This window comes from Chiloscyllium plagiosum, chromosome 31, assembly GCF_004010195.1.
Source record: "Chiloscyllium plagiosum isolate BGI_BamShark_2017 chromosome 31, ASM401019v2, whole genome shotgun sequence".
Lineage (NCBI taxonomy): Eukaryota > Metazoa > Chordata > Chondrichthyes > Orectolobiformes > Hemiscylliidae > Chiloscyllium > Chiloscyllium plagiosum.
Window position 1 is genome coordinate 5,106,547 of NC_057740.1, and position 18,489 is coordinate 5,125,035.

General features: G+C 43.7%; 1 protein-coding gene across 1 annotated transcript in view; it reads right to left on the reverse strand.

Annotated features, from left to right (window-relative positions):
- Positions 1-1,117: 1,117 nt before the first annotated feature.
- Positions 1,118-18,489, reverse strand: part of LOC122565173 (cyclic AMP-responsive element-binding protein 3-like protein 3) — a 64,588-nt gene continuing 47,216 nt past the window's right edge. Inside the window, exons 7-10 of the mRNA XM_043720876.1 lie at positions 13,113-13,181; positions 12,175-12,259; positions 7,120-7,216; positions 1,118-2,684 (exon numbers count right to left, since the gene is read on the reverse strand). Of these exons, the coding sequence (XP_043576811.1) occupies positions 2,338-2,684; positions 7,120-7,216; positions 12,175-12,259; positions 13,113-13,181 (598 nt within the window). The 3' untranslated portion in view covers positions 1,118-2,337. The remainder of the gene's footprint in view (positions 2,685-7,119; positions 7,217-12,174; positions 12,260-13,112; positions 13,182-18,489) is intronic.

Genomic DNA, 18,489 nt, shown 5'->3' on the forward strand with positions numbered 1-18,489 from the left:
ATCTATGCAGCTCATAATTTTATAGACTTCTATCAAGTCTCCCCTCAGCCTCCCCCATTCCAGAGAAACCAACCCGAGTTTTTCCAGTCTCACCTTATAACTTCATTTGTTAAAGCTTATATATAGTTTACTTGTTTCCCCAAACTGACCAACATTGGCTCTTCAAGAGATCACATCTCTCGATGTGAGAGCAGGGCTAGTGAAAAATTCTGATGCATCACACTTTAATGGCCCAGTCTCTCATATGTTTTATATTAGGCATCAATAATATTCAGGAAACATTGTCCTTTCCATGGCTTTTGTATTCCATGTTTCAAGTATTAGTGAACTCCATTAACAGTCTTAGTGAGCTAATGCTTTGTATATTTGAATGGTGTCCTACTACAGTGGAAATCTATTATAACGTGATTCAATACACTGAAAATTTCCAAACATTGCAAGGGTCTCATTGCTCCTTTCCATACTAATGGGAAAAATCTTGGCATTTTGTTTTGTTAACATGGTCCTATGACATGGCTTACTTTGTGAGTCCCAACATTTCTGTTATCATGAACAGTCACAGCAGTTAGAGTCATAGATCCATCGAGATGTATAGCACCAAGACAGAGCCTTCGGTCCAAATCATCCATGCCGATCAGATATCCTACATTAATCTAGTCCCACTTGCCAGCATTTGGCCCTTATCCCTCTAAACCCTTCCCAATCATATACCTATCCGGATGCCTTTTAAATGTTGTAACTGTACCCAACTCCACCACTTCCTCTGGGAGCTCATTCCATACATGCACCCATCCTCTGCTAAAAATTCTAGCCTCTTCGGTCCCTTTTAAATCTTTTCCCTCTCACCTTAAATCTATGCCCTCTGGTTTTGGACTCTCCTATACTTGGGGAAAGACTGGCCATTCACCCTATCCATGCCCTTCATGATTTTTAAACCTCGATTAAAATGGTCCACAGTTGAAACTGAGCAATTAAGCCACGTGCTTTTCCCACCATTGACCATTTTTGAGCTTGAGATGAAAATTTGCAGATTAACAATTATCTTCCAGTATATAGTGAGGAGACGGTGGCTCATGGTAGTTTCAAAGTGTGAAAAAAAACACACAAACATATTCAACACTTTTAAAATTTTGGAATTTTAATGATTTGCACTTATTCTGATTGTGGCAGTGAAATCTTTACAAAAAAATCACTTCAGTGAACATCAATTGAATGTTATAAATTTTTTTGGGAAGGAATAAGAGTATAAAGCAACAACTAGCACATCAGAAAGTAGTATCACGTATGGGGAATGATAAAGGGTGAAGGAGCAGAAGATGAGGAGGCCTGGGCATTGAGGGGGTGAAAGGTGAGGGTAGGGGGAGATGGGGATGGGTGATAGGTATGGTGAGGGATTGTTACTGAGGCAGGAGATGGCAGTACAGGGTGGATGATGGGAGAGGAGGGTCTGGTGAATGGGCTCTGGTGAGAGAGAATGGAGTCTGCAATTGGGGATTTAGTGAGGGACAAAAACACTGCACATGCAGAGATTTAGAGAGCCAGATTGATTTCTTTCTCACTCAGTCGGGTCACAAGAAAAGTACAGGGGACAAAATTTCATTCAGCTCATTATGGAGAATCCTGCAGTCTCCCTGTCAAAGCATCTGACCTCGTAGCCAGCCGATCTCCATGTTGGTGCTCACGAGAAACTTTGGTAAGATAGCCAGGGGTTCATTCTTTACCTATCAAAGCCTGCCCATCTATCACCATCTTCACTGGAGAAGTACAAACAACAGGCACCATAAGAACAATTGAAACCGTGTGAGATGGATCACCTCAGAAAATGTGAAGTTCAGACGTGCAAACCAGAAAGAGGGCCAACTCACAATACGATATCACCACAGAGATCCAGTGACCTCAGAGCACACTTCTGACCCAGGCTCAAATAAGGGCAAAAGGGTGTCTAGCATTATAACAAGAAGCAAAACAGTATAGTTTCTACACACTTACTCCTTTCATTCTTACTAACTGTTGTCAACAGTGATTAGTTTTGAAAAATATCAATCAGTATACTGAATATTAACGTAATGATTGTTCAGAATAATGTCATTAAGACTGATGCTTCCTGTTAAAAAAAAATTAGAGTTGTACCCGGTTAGCCAAGATAGGGCAGATCAGAGCAATATCTGGACTGTGCAATACAGCTAATTTGAGACCGAGGCGCTGGCTCTGATGTATAAGGGAGAACTGATACAATGTATTTTGATGGAATGGTGTAAATCTGATTCTGATCTTCCATGTTTGATCAGTCATGATTCCTTTCCCCTTTAAAAGATAAGTCCCAGATTTCCAAATCCCCTACATTTCATCTCTATGGTCAGGGGTCAGTTCAGTCCATGGTGAGTGTCCTCGAACAGGGTCTTCAATGTGGTCCTCAGGATTGAGATCTTTAAGGATGGTGACCCCTTTGGCAATGTCACCAATCCTCAGCGAAGAGTTGGACCCATTAGGCGCGTGGCTTTCAGTATCTTGAGTGAGTTCTTTGCCGTTCACAGTCTGGTCTTGTTTGTTGGCTGTACCTCTGCTCTCTACATGAAGCTGATCATTCCATTCTGAATACTTCTCTCCTGCTGCGTGGCTATGGGGACTGCTCAACACCTGAAACACCCGAGACGACTCCAGATCATGCAAAGACCTGGAAAATACTACAAAGGTAATATAAAGGTTCATTCAACTCTTCATATAGAGATGCCATTATGTTTAATTCCAGTTAAGAACCTGCCAATTTGTTGAGGATCAGTAGTGACTGATACAGTCTGAATATACTGCATCATAGAGATGTACAGCACGGAAATAGACCCTTCAGTCCAACTTGTCCACCCCAACAGATGTTCCATATTAATCTACCCCCTTTTGTCAGCACTTGGCCTATATCCCTCTAAACCTTTCCTAATCATATCCCCATCCACATGCCTTTTAATGTAATTACACCAGTCTCCACCACTTCCCCTGGCTCATTCCATACACGCACCACCCTCTATGGGAAAAATTTGCCCCTTAAGCCCCTTTTAAATCTTGCCCCTCTCACCTCAAATCTTTGCCGTCCAGTTTTGGACTCCCAGATCCTGAGGAAAAGATATTGGCTATTCATTCTATCCATGCACCTCATGATTTTATAAACCTCTATAAGGTCACCCCTTGGCCTCTGACGCTCCAGGGAATACAGCCCCAGGCTGTTCAGCCTCTCCCTATAGCTCAAACCCTCCAGCCCTGACAGCATCTTTGTAAATTATTCTGAACCCTTTCAAGTTTAACAATATCTTTCCTACAACAGGGAGACGAAAACTGAATGCAATATTCCAAAAATGGCCTAACCAATGTCCAGTATAGCTGCAACATGACCTGCCAAATCCTAGACTCAATGCACTGACCAACAAAGGCAAGCATACCAAACACCTTCTTCAGGAAGGGATGGTACCATTAAAATAAAATCACTTTGCCTGGTTTTCTGCCTGAAGCCCAGTAGATGCAAGGACACAGACATTACCTCACAGTGTTGGACAGACTGCTGCATCCTTAAAACCTACTTCTCAAATGAAAGTTTGATCCAATGTTATAATTGCTTAATTGGCAGCACATCCACAAACATCCACTCCCTCCATCACTGACATTAAGGAGCAGCAGTGTATACTGTCTACAAGATACACTGCAGAAATACACCAAAGATATTCAGACAGCACCTTTCAAACCTGCGACCACTTCCGTCTAGTAAGACAAAGGCAGGAGATACATTGGAACACCACTACCTGCACATTCCCCATCAAATCGCTCACCATCCTGACTTGGAAATTGATCGTTATTCCTTCACTGTTGTTGAGTCAAAATCCTGGAATTCCCTCTCTAATGGCATTGTGAGTGAAGCAAATGGACTGCAGCGATTCAAGAAGGCAGCTCATCATCACTTTCTCAAGGGCAACTAGGGACGGGCAATAAATGCTGGGCCCAGTCAACGATGCCCATACCCCACGAATTAATGCAATTTTTTGAAAATTACTTTAGCCAATTTGGTGTTTAATTTTGTTCAAACATCGTTCTATGAAGTACCTTTGGAAGTTTTACTGCATTAAGGCTGCTATATAACTCATAGTCATTGTTACAATAAAGGAGAATAACTTTTATGGACACAGTAGCTGATCAGATCGCATTCTCTTCAAGGCTGCTCACACAATGTTAACATTTTATTTTCTTAACAAATCTTGCCTGATTCGGAGGTGTTTCCAGCATTTGTTCAAAGATTTATCTTCCCAGATTCCCAGCAACTGATATATTTTCTCATTTTTTACTATGGGGGAATGGTGCGTGGGATGGCGATAGGTGGACGCAGGTAGGAGGTGGCTGTGAGTAGTCAGTGGGAAGAGTGGAGCAGATAGGTGGGAAGGAGGATGGACAGATAGGGTCAGGTTAAGGGGGTGGAGTGGAGAGGGAGGGCTGGGCCTGGAATGAGGTGGGGGATGGGGAGATTTGGAAGCTGGTAAATTCTATGTTAAGGCCATATGGTTGTAATGAGGTGGAAGATGAGGTATTCTTCCTCCAGTTTGCGTGTGACCTTGTGTTGACGGTGGAGGAGGATGGACATGTCATCGGGGGAGTGGGAGGGGAAGTTGAAATGGATAGCAACCAGAAGGTGGGATTGGTTGGAGCTTCCGGACCATAGATGTTCCCTGAACTACTCCTCGAGTTTGCATTTGGTCTCTCTGATGCAGAGGAGACCATATCAGGAGCAATGGATGCAATAAATCAGGTTGGAGGAAATGCAGGTGAATCTTTGCCAGACTTGGAATGACTCTCTGGGGCTTTGGATGGAGGTGATGGGGGGACATGTGGGGGCAGGTTTCGCACCTCCTGTGGCTGCCGGGCAAGGTTCCAGGTATGACGATGGGAGCGTAGACCGAACGAGGGAGTCGCAGAGGGAACGGTCCCTGTGAAATGCAGACAGGGGTGGAGAGGGAAATATATTTTGATGGTGGACAGGTTTCGCACCTCCTGTGGCTGCCGGGCAAGGTTCCAGGTATGATGATGGGAGCGTAGACTGAACGAGGGAGTCGCAGAGGGAACGGTCCCTGTGAAATGCAGACAGGGGTGGAGAGGGAAATATATTTTGATGGTGGGAGTTAGACTGCAGGTGGTGGAAGTGTGGGATGATAATGTGTTGGGCTTAAGGATTAGTGAAGTGGAATGTGAGGACTGGGGGACTCTACCCTTGATGTGGTTAGGGGAGTTTGTTTTGAGGACAGAGGTGCGGGAAATGGAGGAGATGTGGTTAAGGGCATCGTTGTTCGGGGAGGGGAATTCCAGTCCTTGAAGTAGGAGGACATCTGGGATGTCCTGGAGTGGAATTGCTCCTCCTGGGAGCAGATACGGCGGAGGCGGAGGCATTGAGAGTAAGGGATTGCATTTTTGCAGGAGGTGGGGTGAGAGGAGGAGTGATCGAGGTAGCTGTGTGAACCAGTGGGTTTGTAATAGATGTTGGTGCTGAAATGGTTGCCGGAGATGGAGACGGAGAGGTCCAGGAAGGTTAGGGAGGTGTTAGAGATGGTCCAGATGAATTTGAGGTCAGGGTGGAAGGTGTGGATAAACTCTTTGAGCTCCTTCTGGGAGGACAAGGAAGCGCCGATACAGTGATCAATGTAATGTAAGAAAAGGTGGTGATGGTGCTAGTGTAGCTGAGGAAGAGAGACTGTTCTATGTAAGAAGCACTAAACAGTTGGAAGATCATTAGTAAGGGAGCGATGCACTGCTGCAGAGTCTGTACTAAGGCAGTTCTATGCTGTCAGAGAGGCTGAATTGTTGGAAAGCCAGCACTTAAGGGAATTCTGTTGAAGGATCAGTATTGAGGGAGTGCTGCACTTCTAGAGACTCAATACTAAGGGAGTGTTGTTCCGCTGGAGGTGTTATCTGATGGAAAAATAAAGTAAGTAATTTACTTTCTCAGGCAGCCTTAAAAGATCTTATGGTTATTTGAAAGAAGGGAGAGGTCTTCTATCTCTCAACCAGCATCCCTAAAGTAAACGGTCATTATCATGTCGCTGATTATGGGATCGTGCTGTGTTCATATTGCCTCTGACAATTCCCACATTATGTCAAATCCACACTCAAAAAGGACTTGTTTGGTTGCAACGTAACATGATCAAGAAGTATATTTTATAAATTTCAGTTCTTTTTTTTTGCTAATACTCAGAGATACCCTGTGGTCTGACCAGGGAATGGGCTGAAATGCTGACTTTACATCCTGCCTAATATCACGATTGAGTAACCTCTGCTTCTTAATGAGAATACTGGGTTAAAAGTGGTCTCACTATTTCAGCCACTCTGTAGGACATGGGAAAGGTTTTTTTAATTCAAAAATATATTTTATTCATAAACATATCTTTATACACATCGTCACTAAAGCATTTCAGTTATGTACAATAGCGTATGAAGAAACAAACATTGGAGTTTGACTCTATCCAGCAAACAACCCCAAGCATTTCTTACCTGTACCAGAATTTGTTTACATACATTTGAGGTACCAGAAGGGTCCAATAACTAAATGGACCCCCATTTAACTTCAGCAGAGACCTTCGACAGGGGTCTTTCCCCACTGTGCCACTGCCCCAAGCTTCAGTGCATCCCTCAGCACATAGTCCTGGCTGCAACATTCAGTCAGGGTCAACCCTTTTGCTCTGGAAGATCAAGAAGTCTCGGACAGATCAAAGAGGGTCTTTCACCGGGTTGATGGTCCTCCAGGCGCAGTTGATGTTTCTCTCAGTGTGCGTCCCGGGAAACAGACAAGGGAGGATCCCTCACCAACATGAGTCACCTTTTACACCTTGCAATCCTAATTCCCTCTCTCAAAAACCCATTCCCATCTATAATTTCAGATTTGTCGTACTGCAGGTGTCAACGTTTGGCAGTGAATACACAATAGCAGGAGATTTTTACTGACCTTCTCAAATTTTAAAAAAAGAAGAGAGTCAAGTAATCAGGCTAACACCAAGAGTATAAATCAGATTGAGAGTTGTGTCTGTTGCTCATCAGCAAGCCTGCTGTTGGAGTGTTCTGATTGCCCAGTGTTATGTTAATCTGGGGACCCATACTAACCTCGTACCGGAGTGAAGTCGTCTTCCTTTCCACCCTTATTGAAGCTGAATGAACTGAAGCTGGGGAAAATAACCAAAGCAAACGACAGCATCAGCACCTGGAGAGAGAGAGAGAGAGACCAAATGTCACACAGCTCACATTTATTCATTTGCAGGATGAAGGCGTCACTGTCTAGGCCATCATTTGTTGGCAGTCCCTAATTTCCCAGAGGGTAGTTGAGAGTCACATGTAGGCCAGACCAGGTAAGGATGGCAGTTTCCTTCCCTAAAGGACATTAGTGAACCAGATGGGTTTGTACAACAATCAACAATACATTCATGGTCATCATTAGACTCTTAGTTCCAAATTTTTTACTGAATTCAAGTTCCACCATCTGTCACGGTGGGATTCGAATCTGGATCCCCAGAACATTATCTGTTTCACTGGATTAACACTCTAGCAATAATACCACTAGGCCATTGCTTCCCCCTGCAACCCCCAGACTATAACCTGAAGGAAACAGCGTGAAATAGATGGTGCCTTAAAGGATCAGTGTCTCTCATTCTAGTGCATACAGAACACTCAGAGTTACCAAATACCATTTACTTTTCTCCTCTTGCTTCCTAAAAAAGCAAATGGCATCACAGTTCCAGAATGCTGTCAAACCACTGATATCCAACACAATACAAATCACTGGTTATCCGCAGGTGATTCACATTATTTTAACCGCCTCTGCCTAGGATATTTTCTTAATCAATCTGCTCAGAGATATTGTGACACATCTCTCGAGAAGGTAGGACATGAACCCAGGCCTTGCTGACCCAAGAGTAGGGACACTACCATTCACCACAAAAGGCCCCACATTCTGTTCACACACAATACAAGGACATTTACTTCAGGTGTCAGTGTATTTAGTTAAAAAGCATCTGACCTAGTAAAGAAACTGGGGAACTGAAGCAGCCACTGGGGTCAAACCGATAAAAGCATTAATCACATGCTATGTTACTGCCCTGATATTCTGTCCATTGAAGTCAGTGGAACTGAACATTGGATATTCTGTCCATTGAAGTCAATGGAACTGAACATTGGGGACCATCTTGTGAATATAGAAGCATAGACATGGAAAGAGGGAGCAGGAATAAGCCATTCAGCCTTTCAAGCCTGCTCCACCATTCAACATGATCATGACTGCTCATCCAACTCAGTCCCCTGTTCCAACTTTCATTCATAGCCTATGACCCCTTTAGTTCTAAGAACGTTAGCTATCTCCTTCTTGAAAACATTCAATGTTTTAGCCTCAATCACTTTCAGTGGCAGAGAATTTGACAGACTCCCCACTCTCTGGGTGAACAAAGTTCTCATCTCAATGCTAAATGGCACTCCCCATATCATTATGTGACTCACAGTCAGCAGGAACATCCTGTGTTTACCCTGTCCAGTCCTATTAAACCTTTATAGATTGCTATAAGACTCCCCCCTCATCACAGTTCATCCTCTCACCCACCTTTGGGTCAACTACAAACCTAAGATAGTACATTACATCTAAATCATCACAACTGCCACAAATCTAGTCCTTTTTTTTCTAAAAGCTGTTCCTTGGCTCAAGGAGACTATGTCCTTGATTTTTTTCAGTGGGGTAATAAACCAGGCCGGGCTCCAATCAGGCTGGTTTGGTACAGAGATGGAAAGGATTTTGAGAGGCCTTTTGTTTATATGTAAACAGATGAGACTTCAGGCCAAAGTGGTCATGTTTTAGAAGTGACCTATAGAATGAAAGGGGAGTGGTCAGCTCTCTCAGAACTGGTTGGGAGTTCAACAGTGAGCTGTGTGGAAACTCTTTCTTCTGCTCTACTAACTTCAACCTGTAAGCATCTGACCACCTGTGTACTGTGTTTTAAAGCTGAAAATGTGTTGCTGGAACAGCGCAGGAGGTCAGGCAGCATCCAGGGAACAGGAGAATCGACGTTTCGGGCATAAGCCCTTCTTCAGGAATGTGTTTTAAAGGTGGTTTACTTATTGGGACTGTTGTGTATATTCAGAACAGCATACTTAAGTCTAGTTTGGATAGATTAGATAACATTACAGTGTGGAAACAGGCCCTTCGACCCAACAAGTCCACACCGACCCGCCGAAGCGCAACCCACCCATACCCCTACATTTACCCCTATACCTAACACTATGGGCAATTTAGCCTGGCCAATTCACCTGAACTGCACATCTTTGGACTGTGGGAGGAAATCGGAGCACCCGGGGGAAACCCGGGGAGAACGTGCAAACTCCACACAGTCAGTCGCCTGAGGCGGGAATTGAACCCGGGTGCCACTGACTGAGTTCTGTAGGGGTTCTTTATTCTGTTCTTCGTCTTTCATTGTGTAATTTTGTAAATAAATTTTTTTGTCTGTTTTAAACCTGGTAGTCAACCTCGCTAACTTACTCTGGGTAAGTTTCACTGTACACTTACCGAAAAAAATTGCAAAGTTATGGTCTGGGCTGCCTGCTTAAGAATGTTTTGAATGGTCTGGCCTAGTCCATAACACAATAAACTGTGAATATCTGGGTTTAAGCACTGATCTGTGTGATACCCCATTGATCACTGGCTGCTATTCATAAAATGACCAATTTATTCTACCTTCTGTCTCCCCTCTATCAACCTGTTCTCTCTCAGTGTCAGTGCGCTAACCCCAATCCCATATCCTTTCATTTAATCAACGAGGAAAATTCTCCAGAAAGTTCAGACAGGAGGCTAATGGTCATTACAGCATGTACAGTCATACAGTCATAGAGATGTACAGAACGGAAACAGAGCCTTTGATCTGACTTGTTCATGCTGACTAGATATTCTAGTCCCATTTGTCAGCATTTGGCCCATTTCCTTCTAAACCCATCCTATTCACACACCCATCCAACTGCCTTTTAAATGTTTAATTGTATCAGCCTTCACCACTTCCTCTGGTAGCTCATTCCATACACACACTACCCTCTGCATGAAAAGTTGCCCCTTAGGTCCCTGTTAAATCTTTCTCTCTCACCTTAAATCTATACCCTATAGTTTTGGACTCCCCCACCCTGGGGAAAAGACCTTGAATCTATGCCTCTCATGAGTTATTAACCACTATAAGGTCACCCCTCAGCCTTTGATGCTCTATGGAAAATAACCCAGCCTATTCAAGCCTCTCCCTGTAGCTCAAACCCTCCAACCCCAGCAACATCCTTATAAATTCTTGCTTTTTCTCCTCTCACTACATCTCTCTCACCCTTGTTGGCTTGCATTGCGTTTAACAGACTTTACATGTTAATTATTCAATTGGAAACGTGATGGTTAATAGATAATCAAAAACAAGTCACAGGTTATTTGGTAATGGGGATAAAGCAATCGTTCAGTTGTAAGAGCACTTGTACATATTTAAAAAAGGGTTTAAATAAGGGTTTTTAGGTTTGCAACCTAAAAAAAAATCAACCAAGAAAATGAAGGAGGATGATCTTACTTACAGAAGGAGGAGGAGCAGAAGTAGCTTGAAAAGATGAAAGCAAAGAACCACTCAGTTTTGGAGCCATTAGAAAATCAGGCACGAAGTGAAGGGAACACTAGAACGCCTGAAAGGAACTGTGCTGATGTTCCGTCACTTCTGTATCTTCAGAGAACAGAGGATTAATGTGCAGTGTGAATTAGATTCCCCACAGTCTGGAAACAGGCTTTCGGCCCAACAACTCCACATCGTACCTCTGACGAGCAACCCACCCACACCCATTCCCCTATACCTAACATTACGGGCAATTTAGCATGGCCAATTCACCTGACCTGCACATCTTTGGACTGTGGGAGGAAACCAGAGCACCCGGAGGAAACCCTCGTAGACACGGGGAGAACGTGCAAACTCCACACAGCCAGTTGCCCGAGACAGGAATTGAACCTGGTACCCTGGTGCTGTGAGGCAGCAGTGCTAACCACTGAGCCACCGTGCTGCCTGTGTGCTTTCATTATCTTCTGTTTACAGTTTTGCCTTCGCTGTAAATTGTACATTTCTTTAAAATGCCAGTAAATTCTTTCCCTCAACAATTTTAGAGCGAGGTGGGCACCACTTCCACTTCCAAATCCATTTTGATGTAGCCCACTTCCTGTCTCCCTCACCTCTGATGGCTCAAACTGCCCACAAATTTTCCAGCTGGAAAACATGGGTAATTTATTGGTGATCGTTAATACATGAAAGCAAAATATTATAGAGGATTTAGTGATGGGAAAAAAACATTCTGTTGTATGTAGGAGCACTTCTGTACATGAAAAAAGGGAGAAAAAAACAGGACTGGCTTTTCCCCAAGTATTCTCAATGATTTAAGGGAGATGCTTGCCTATGGGTGAAGAGTGCATTATTTCCATCTCCAACCCTGTTTTAATTGTATCTCAGGGTCTCTTTCTGCCCTCCTCTATATTTCTTACAGTTGTGCTGTTCCTAGTGGGTAACATTTGTTAATTGTTTAGTGAGTAACTCGGGTGATTTGGTGGTGGTTTAACTTTTTTAAAAAGGGCTAGGTTTTTCACCAATGCCCACAAAGATTTGAGAGAAGTGAGTATCACAGAATCCAGAATTATCTCCGTATCCAATGCTATTTTTATTTAGTCCTCTCCCTTGTTTTCTGTTTTTCTTTATGTTAAGGGGCAGTGCTTGTAGCTTATTATTTGATTAATCAGTTAAATGGGTGACTTGGTGGTAGGTTTTCAAATGGAAAAAAGGTTGAGTTCTTCTCTCGGATGGGTTGGCTTCTGGGGCAGGAAAGGAGTGCAGAAGGAAAAGATGGAAACTGATATTTGTGCTAAATCATTAAAAAAAAGGGCTGGGTTCCTCAGCAAAGGGAATTAGCTCGGATTAGGAGCGAGCAGTTTGGAGCTTGTGTTGGAACAATGAAATGCAAAGAAATAGTTATGGAAGACAGATTGATGCCTGCTTCAACAAACAGATGATTGGTGACATAACAGGGCAGAGGGTAGAATAGGAACACAATACAATTTTGAAACACCATTTTACCTGTTTTGTATCGGCATTAAGCAAAATTGAACATTGCAATGTCTAATTAACATACCATGATACAGGTGCTTGTCTGTGCTGTCCTGCCTGTTGAATGCATGACCAGGGTTTGGAGTTTTCTCAACTGCTGTAGTAATGTCCTTTAAGAAGGAAGCAATGTTTAGAAAATGTTAGTTTGCATTAACGCTTTCCAGACAATAACTGTCACTGACTATCAATGAACATGCTCCATTACCCACAGGAACAGCTAGACTCAAAGGTGCACTCTCATCTGGAGCAACAATGCAACTCTGCTATTCAACGAAACCAGATCCAGTTTTAACCCATTCAAAATATACCAATTTGCACAGTATTAAAATCAAACTCATATACTCTGACACTCTGAGGTTGGGGACATAGATATCTGGTCATAAATATATGATTAGAACATAGAGATCTAATCAAACTGCACCCTATGTATCTGTACACCCCCCTGTATCATAGATCCCACAGCACCTGTTACACAGTTTTCAGCTGAAGATGATATTAACTTCAGAAACCCAAAGGTGAAGGCTGGGAACATGTGACAGAGAAGGCAACTACTCTCCACTTACCACCCTATGCTCCATACTCTCTCTTCACTGCCCCTCTACTCACTACTCTCTGCCACTGCGCTCCCCCATACTCACTACTCTTTCCACAATGCTCCCCTACTCACCACACTGCCCCACCGCATCCCCCTACTGACTACTCTTCCCCGCTGCCCCCATACTCACTACTTTCCCCCACCATTCCATGCTCACCTACTCTCCCCCACCGCCCTCCTGCTCACTACACTCCTCTACCATCCCACACTCATCACTACTCTCCACCGCCCTCCTGCTCACTACACTCCTCTACCATCCCACACTCACTACTCTCCCCCACCGCCCTCCTGCTCACTACACTCCTCTACCATCCCACCCTCAGTGCTATCCCGCCCCACCCTGCAGTGATATCGTGTTGAGAAATTACATGTTCTGCTTTTCCAGCCGGATGACCTTCCTCTGCAGTTCATGATTCTGGGCTGTACATGCTGCCATCCTGTAAGTAAAAAAGAAAGGTATTGGTCGGAGAGAATACAGGACATGCTGGTTCTGACAGAGAGAACTGAGTCATTGACTATAACACACATCACTATGAATATACACATTAGGAGCTGGAGTGCTTGTACCTACACCCTTCTGAAAGGTGATGGTTGATCCACTTTCCCATTAACTCCTGATCTCTTTTGACTCCCTCTGTCTGACACCTATCCATTTTACTAATGCTTTCAAAAACAACTACCACAGCTTTCTGAGGCATGGAGCTCCAAGAGAAATAAATTCTCCTCATTACCTTCTCACTCTAGAGTCACCCACAGAGGAAAGCATCCTTTCCACATCCACTTTGAAAATATTTTATACACTTCAATCAAGATAGCCCTCACTCTTCTAAACGCCAGTGGAAACAAGCCCAACCTGTCCAACCTTGCCTGAAACTGTTTATCAATCTGTTCAGACTGTAGCAGATGGGACTTGAACCAAGACTTTCTAGCCCATAGTTAGGGACACTGTCACAGCAGCTTTAAAGTGCACCAGCTGCCATGGGGTGGTTTGAAATTGCATTCCAAAATATTCGCCTGGACCCTTTGAGTGACTGTTACACCACCATCTTCCCAATCAACCTTTCCTCATAAGATACCTCACTCATTGCAGCTAACCAGTAAACCTGAGTAGCCAGTGGTAATAGTCAATGTTAATTGGCCCAAGTGGTCTGCACGGGATTTTTTAAAAATAGAAACATTGTGGAGAAAGCAGGAGGTGAGCACTGAATTAAAATGATCAGAGAACCGAGAACCGAGACAGCTTGGAGACAGACCCATCGGTCCAACCAGTCCATGCTGACATAATCCCAAATTAAACTAGCCCCACCTGCCTACTCCTGGCCCTTATCCCTTTCTTATTCATGTACTTAGCTAAGTATCTTTTAAAAATTGTAACTGTACCGGCATCCACCACGTCCTCTGGAAATTCATTCCACACGTGAACCACCTTCTGTGCAAAAGGTTTCCCCTTCACGTCTTTTTAAAATTTCTTTCTTCTTATCTAAAAAATATGCCCCCTACTCTTGAAATCCCCCATCCCAGGGAAAAGACATCTACGATTAACCCTATCTATACCCATCATGATTTTATAAATCTCTATAAGGTCAGCTCTCCTGTACCATAACAATTTGGTGATTTTCTCTGGATATATAAAGGAAGAAAGGTCTAATGGAGTGAAAACCAAAAGACGTCCAGGTCAGGTGAATTGGTCATGCTAAATTGCCCGTAGTGTGAGGTGCATTAGTCAGGGGTGAATGTAGGGGAATGGGTTTGGATGGGTTGCTCTCCGGAGGGTCAGTGTGGACTTTTTGGGCCGAAGGGTCTGTTTCCACACTGTAGGGAATCTAATCTAATCTCATCTAAACTCAGTAGGTCACAGCATCTGTGGGGAGAGAGCAGAATTAGTGTTTCAAGTCTGGTTGCTTTCTCTCCATAGTCATAAAGATGTACAGCATGGAAACAGATCCTTCAGTCCAACCCATCCATGCTGACCAGATATCCCAACCTAATCTAGTCCCATCTGCCAGCACCCAGCCCATATCCCTCCAAACCCTTCCTATTCATATACCCATCCAAATGCCTCTTAAATGTTGCAATTGTACCAGCCTCCACCACTTCCTCCAGCAGCTCAAACCATACACGTACCACCCTCTGTGTGAAAAAGTTGCCCCGTAGGTCTCTTTTATATCTTTCTCCTCTTACCCTAAACCTATGCCCTCTAGTTCTGCACTTCCTGACCCCAGGGAAAAGACTTTTGTCTATTTATCCTATCCATGACCCTCATAATTTTGTAAACCTCTATAAGGTCACCCCGTAGATGCTGCCAGACCTGCTGAGTTTCTCCAGCGATTTCGGTTTTTGTTTCAGACTTTCAGCATCCACAATTCATTGTTTTATTTAAGGGTCCAGTGAGTATCAATACCTCTGGGCAAGAAGGTGCAGGTTCAAGACCCATCGGCACCAAACAGCGGAGCAATGGGAGAACATCAATACAAACACAGCAACGACTGAGAAACAGGTAACAACACAGCAGCAATCAGCCATGGAACAGATACCAGAACCTTTGAGCAGATGGAAGGCCCAAGACAAGCAGAGAGATGATAGAGCTGGTGTGGATGATGGACTCGATACAGGACTAGTTGAGGGGTGACAGAAAAATGAATTAGGGAGCAGTACAGCCCTGCTCTAGGCAATATTCCCAATGTTGTGCAGGTGCCAGTGTTGGGCTGGGGTGAACAAAGTCAGAAGTCACATGATAGGAGAAAGGGAGGACTGCAGATCTTGGAGATCAGAGTTGAAGAATGTTGAGCTGGAAAAGCACAGCCGATTAGGAAGCATCCGAGGAGCAGGGAGCATTGATGTTTCGCGCATAAGCTCTTTATCAAGAATGAAGGCACATTCCTGATGAAAGGCTTATGCTCGAAACATCGATTCTCCTGCACCTCGGATGCTTCCTCACCAGCTGTGCTTTTCCATCTCCATATTCTTCGATGCAGAAGCTACACGATACCAGGTTATAGTCCAACAGCTCTATTTGAAATCACACGCTTTTGGCACACTGCTCCTTCATCAGGTGAAGGTCTGCCCAATGTCAACACCATTCACAGCCCTTCCAACTACGGAAGCAGTCCATGTCCACAAGGAGGAAGTCAGTACTTTCTCTAGGCAGTCAGCAACTTTGTAGCTAGTGCTTCAACAAGGCAGCTGTGAATAAAGAGATAGCCACTTATAACGAGACAATCAGAGCCTTCAGTACATTCTTTAGTATTTGGAGCAATTTAATCATCAATAGAGCACAATCTAATAAACAGAATTAAAAGACAGCATAGATTCAATTATCAATAACATTTATTATTATTATAGAGACAATTGTGATTAGAGGACACTAAAAATGATCTGATTGGAGATTGTATCATTGTTAGAGTTTTGACAGAAACTGTGTCAGATTTCTTCTGTCTAACAAGTCTTAACTTTAACAAACGTGGTGCCATCACTGAGAGACAAGGTGAAATATGGAAACAAAATAGAGATTTTTTTCATGGGTCTTACAGAAAAAAACATTGAAGTCAGACACAAAACCAAAGCTGAAGCCTGAAGGAAGGGGGTCAGGTGCCATCAAGCTGTGTTCTAATTGTGGCAGCTAGAGACTGCGCAGCGTCAAAAGTGATGACAGTCATATTTGCTCCAAGGCTGGCCATTTTAAAACACAGTCTGTCACAGAGAAAATCTTCAACGGCAAAACAGAAGGAAAAGTCAAAGTTGCAGACGCAAGAGATTGAAGAGCTAGACTGCAGTGAACCAATAAACTAATCATAAAATCTCTATAGTGTGGAAGCAGGCCATTCAGCCCATCATATCCACATCGACCCTCCAAAGAGCATCCCATTCAGACTAACCAGCCTACCCAATCCCTGTAAACCTGTATTTCCCATGGCCAGCCTGCACATCCCTGGATATGATGGGCAATTTAGCATTGTCAATCTACCTAACCAATCTACCTGCACATCTTTGGACAATGAGAGGAAACCTGTGCAGACCTGGGGAGAATGTGCAAACTCCACACAGACAGTTGTCCGAGGCTGGAATTGAACCCACATCCCTGGTGCTGTGAAGCAGCAGTGCTAACCACAGAGTCACGCCACCCTGATCAAACTGGATGAACTGAAGTGCTGATAGCCAATCAAATGGGCATGAAACGAACTTTACATTTGATGCCGGGATAAGACCATATGACATAGGAGCAGAAGTAAGGCCATTCAGCCCATCGAGTCTGCTCCACCATCCAATCATGTGTGATAAGTTTCTCAACCACATTCTCCAGCTTTCTCCCTATAACCCTTGATCTCCTTGATACTCAAGAACCTATCTATCTCTGTCTTAAATATACTCTATGACCTGGCCTCCACAGCCTTCTGTGGCAATAAATTCCATACACTTAATGGTAAGGTCCGAGGGAATGTTACAGAACAAAGAGACCTTGGAGTGCAGGTTCATAGTTCCTTGAAAGTAGAGTCACAGGTAGATAGAATATTGAAGAAGGTGTTTGGTATGCTTTATTTTATTGGTCAGAGTATTGAGTATAGGAGTTGTGGCAGTACAGGACATTGGTGAGGCCACTTTTGGAATATTGCATGTATTTCTGCTCTCCTTCCTAGCAGAAGGATGTTGTGAAACTTGAAAGAGTTCAGAAAAGATTTACAAGGATATTGCCAGGGTTTGAGGATTTGACCTATAGGGAGAGGCTGAATAGGCTGGGGCTGTTTTCCCTGGAGTGTCAGAGGCTGAGGGGTGACCTTAGAGAGGTTTATAAAATCATGAGGAACATGGATCGGATAGGATAAATAGACAAAGTCTTTTCCCTGGGGTGGGGGAGTCCAGAACTTGAGCGCATAGGTTTAGGGTGAGAGGGGAAAGATATAAAAAGGCCCTAAGGGACAATTTTTTCACACAGAGGGTGGTGCCTGTATGGAATGAGTTGCCAAAGGAAGTGGTGGAGGCTGGTATAATTGCAGCATTTAAAAGGCATCTGGATGGGTATATGAATAGGATGGGTTTATGAAGATATGGGCCAAATATTGGCAAATGGGACTAGATTAAGTTAGGTTATCTGGTCAGCATGGATGAGTTTGATTGATTGCTCTGTTTCCATGCTGTACATCTCTAAGACTCTATGAGTCTATTTATCACTCTCTGGCTGAAGAGGTTTCTCCTTATCTCCATTCTAAAAAGTCTTCCCTATACTCTAAGGCTGAGCCCTCAGGTCCTAGTGTCTACTACCAATGGAAAAATCTTCCCAACTTCCACTCTGTCCAGGTCATTCAGTATTCTGTAAGTTTCAATTAGATCTCCCCTCATTCTTCTAAACTCCATTAAGTATAAACCTAGAGTCCTCAAACGTTCCTCATATGTTAAACTTTTCATTCCTCGGACCATTCTCGTGAACCTCCTCTGAACACACTCCAGGACCAGTACTCTTATGGGGCCCAAAACTGCGCACAATACTCCAAATGTGGTCTGACCACAGCCTCACAGAGCCTCAGAAGTACATCCCTGCTTTTATATTCAAGTCCTCTCAAAATAAATGCCATCATTGCATTTGCCTTCCTAACCACTGAGTCAGCCTGTAAGTTTACCTTGAGAAAATCCTTGCCTAGAACTCCCAAGTCTCTTTGCACTTCAGATTTCTAAGTTTTCTCCCCATTTAGAAAATAGTCCATGCCTCTAATCTTCCTACCAAAGTGTATGACCTCACACTTTCCCATGTTC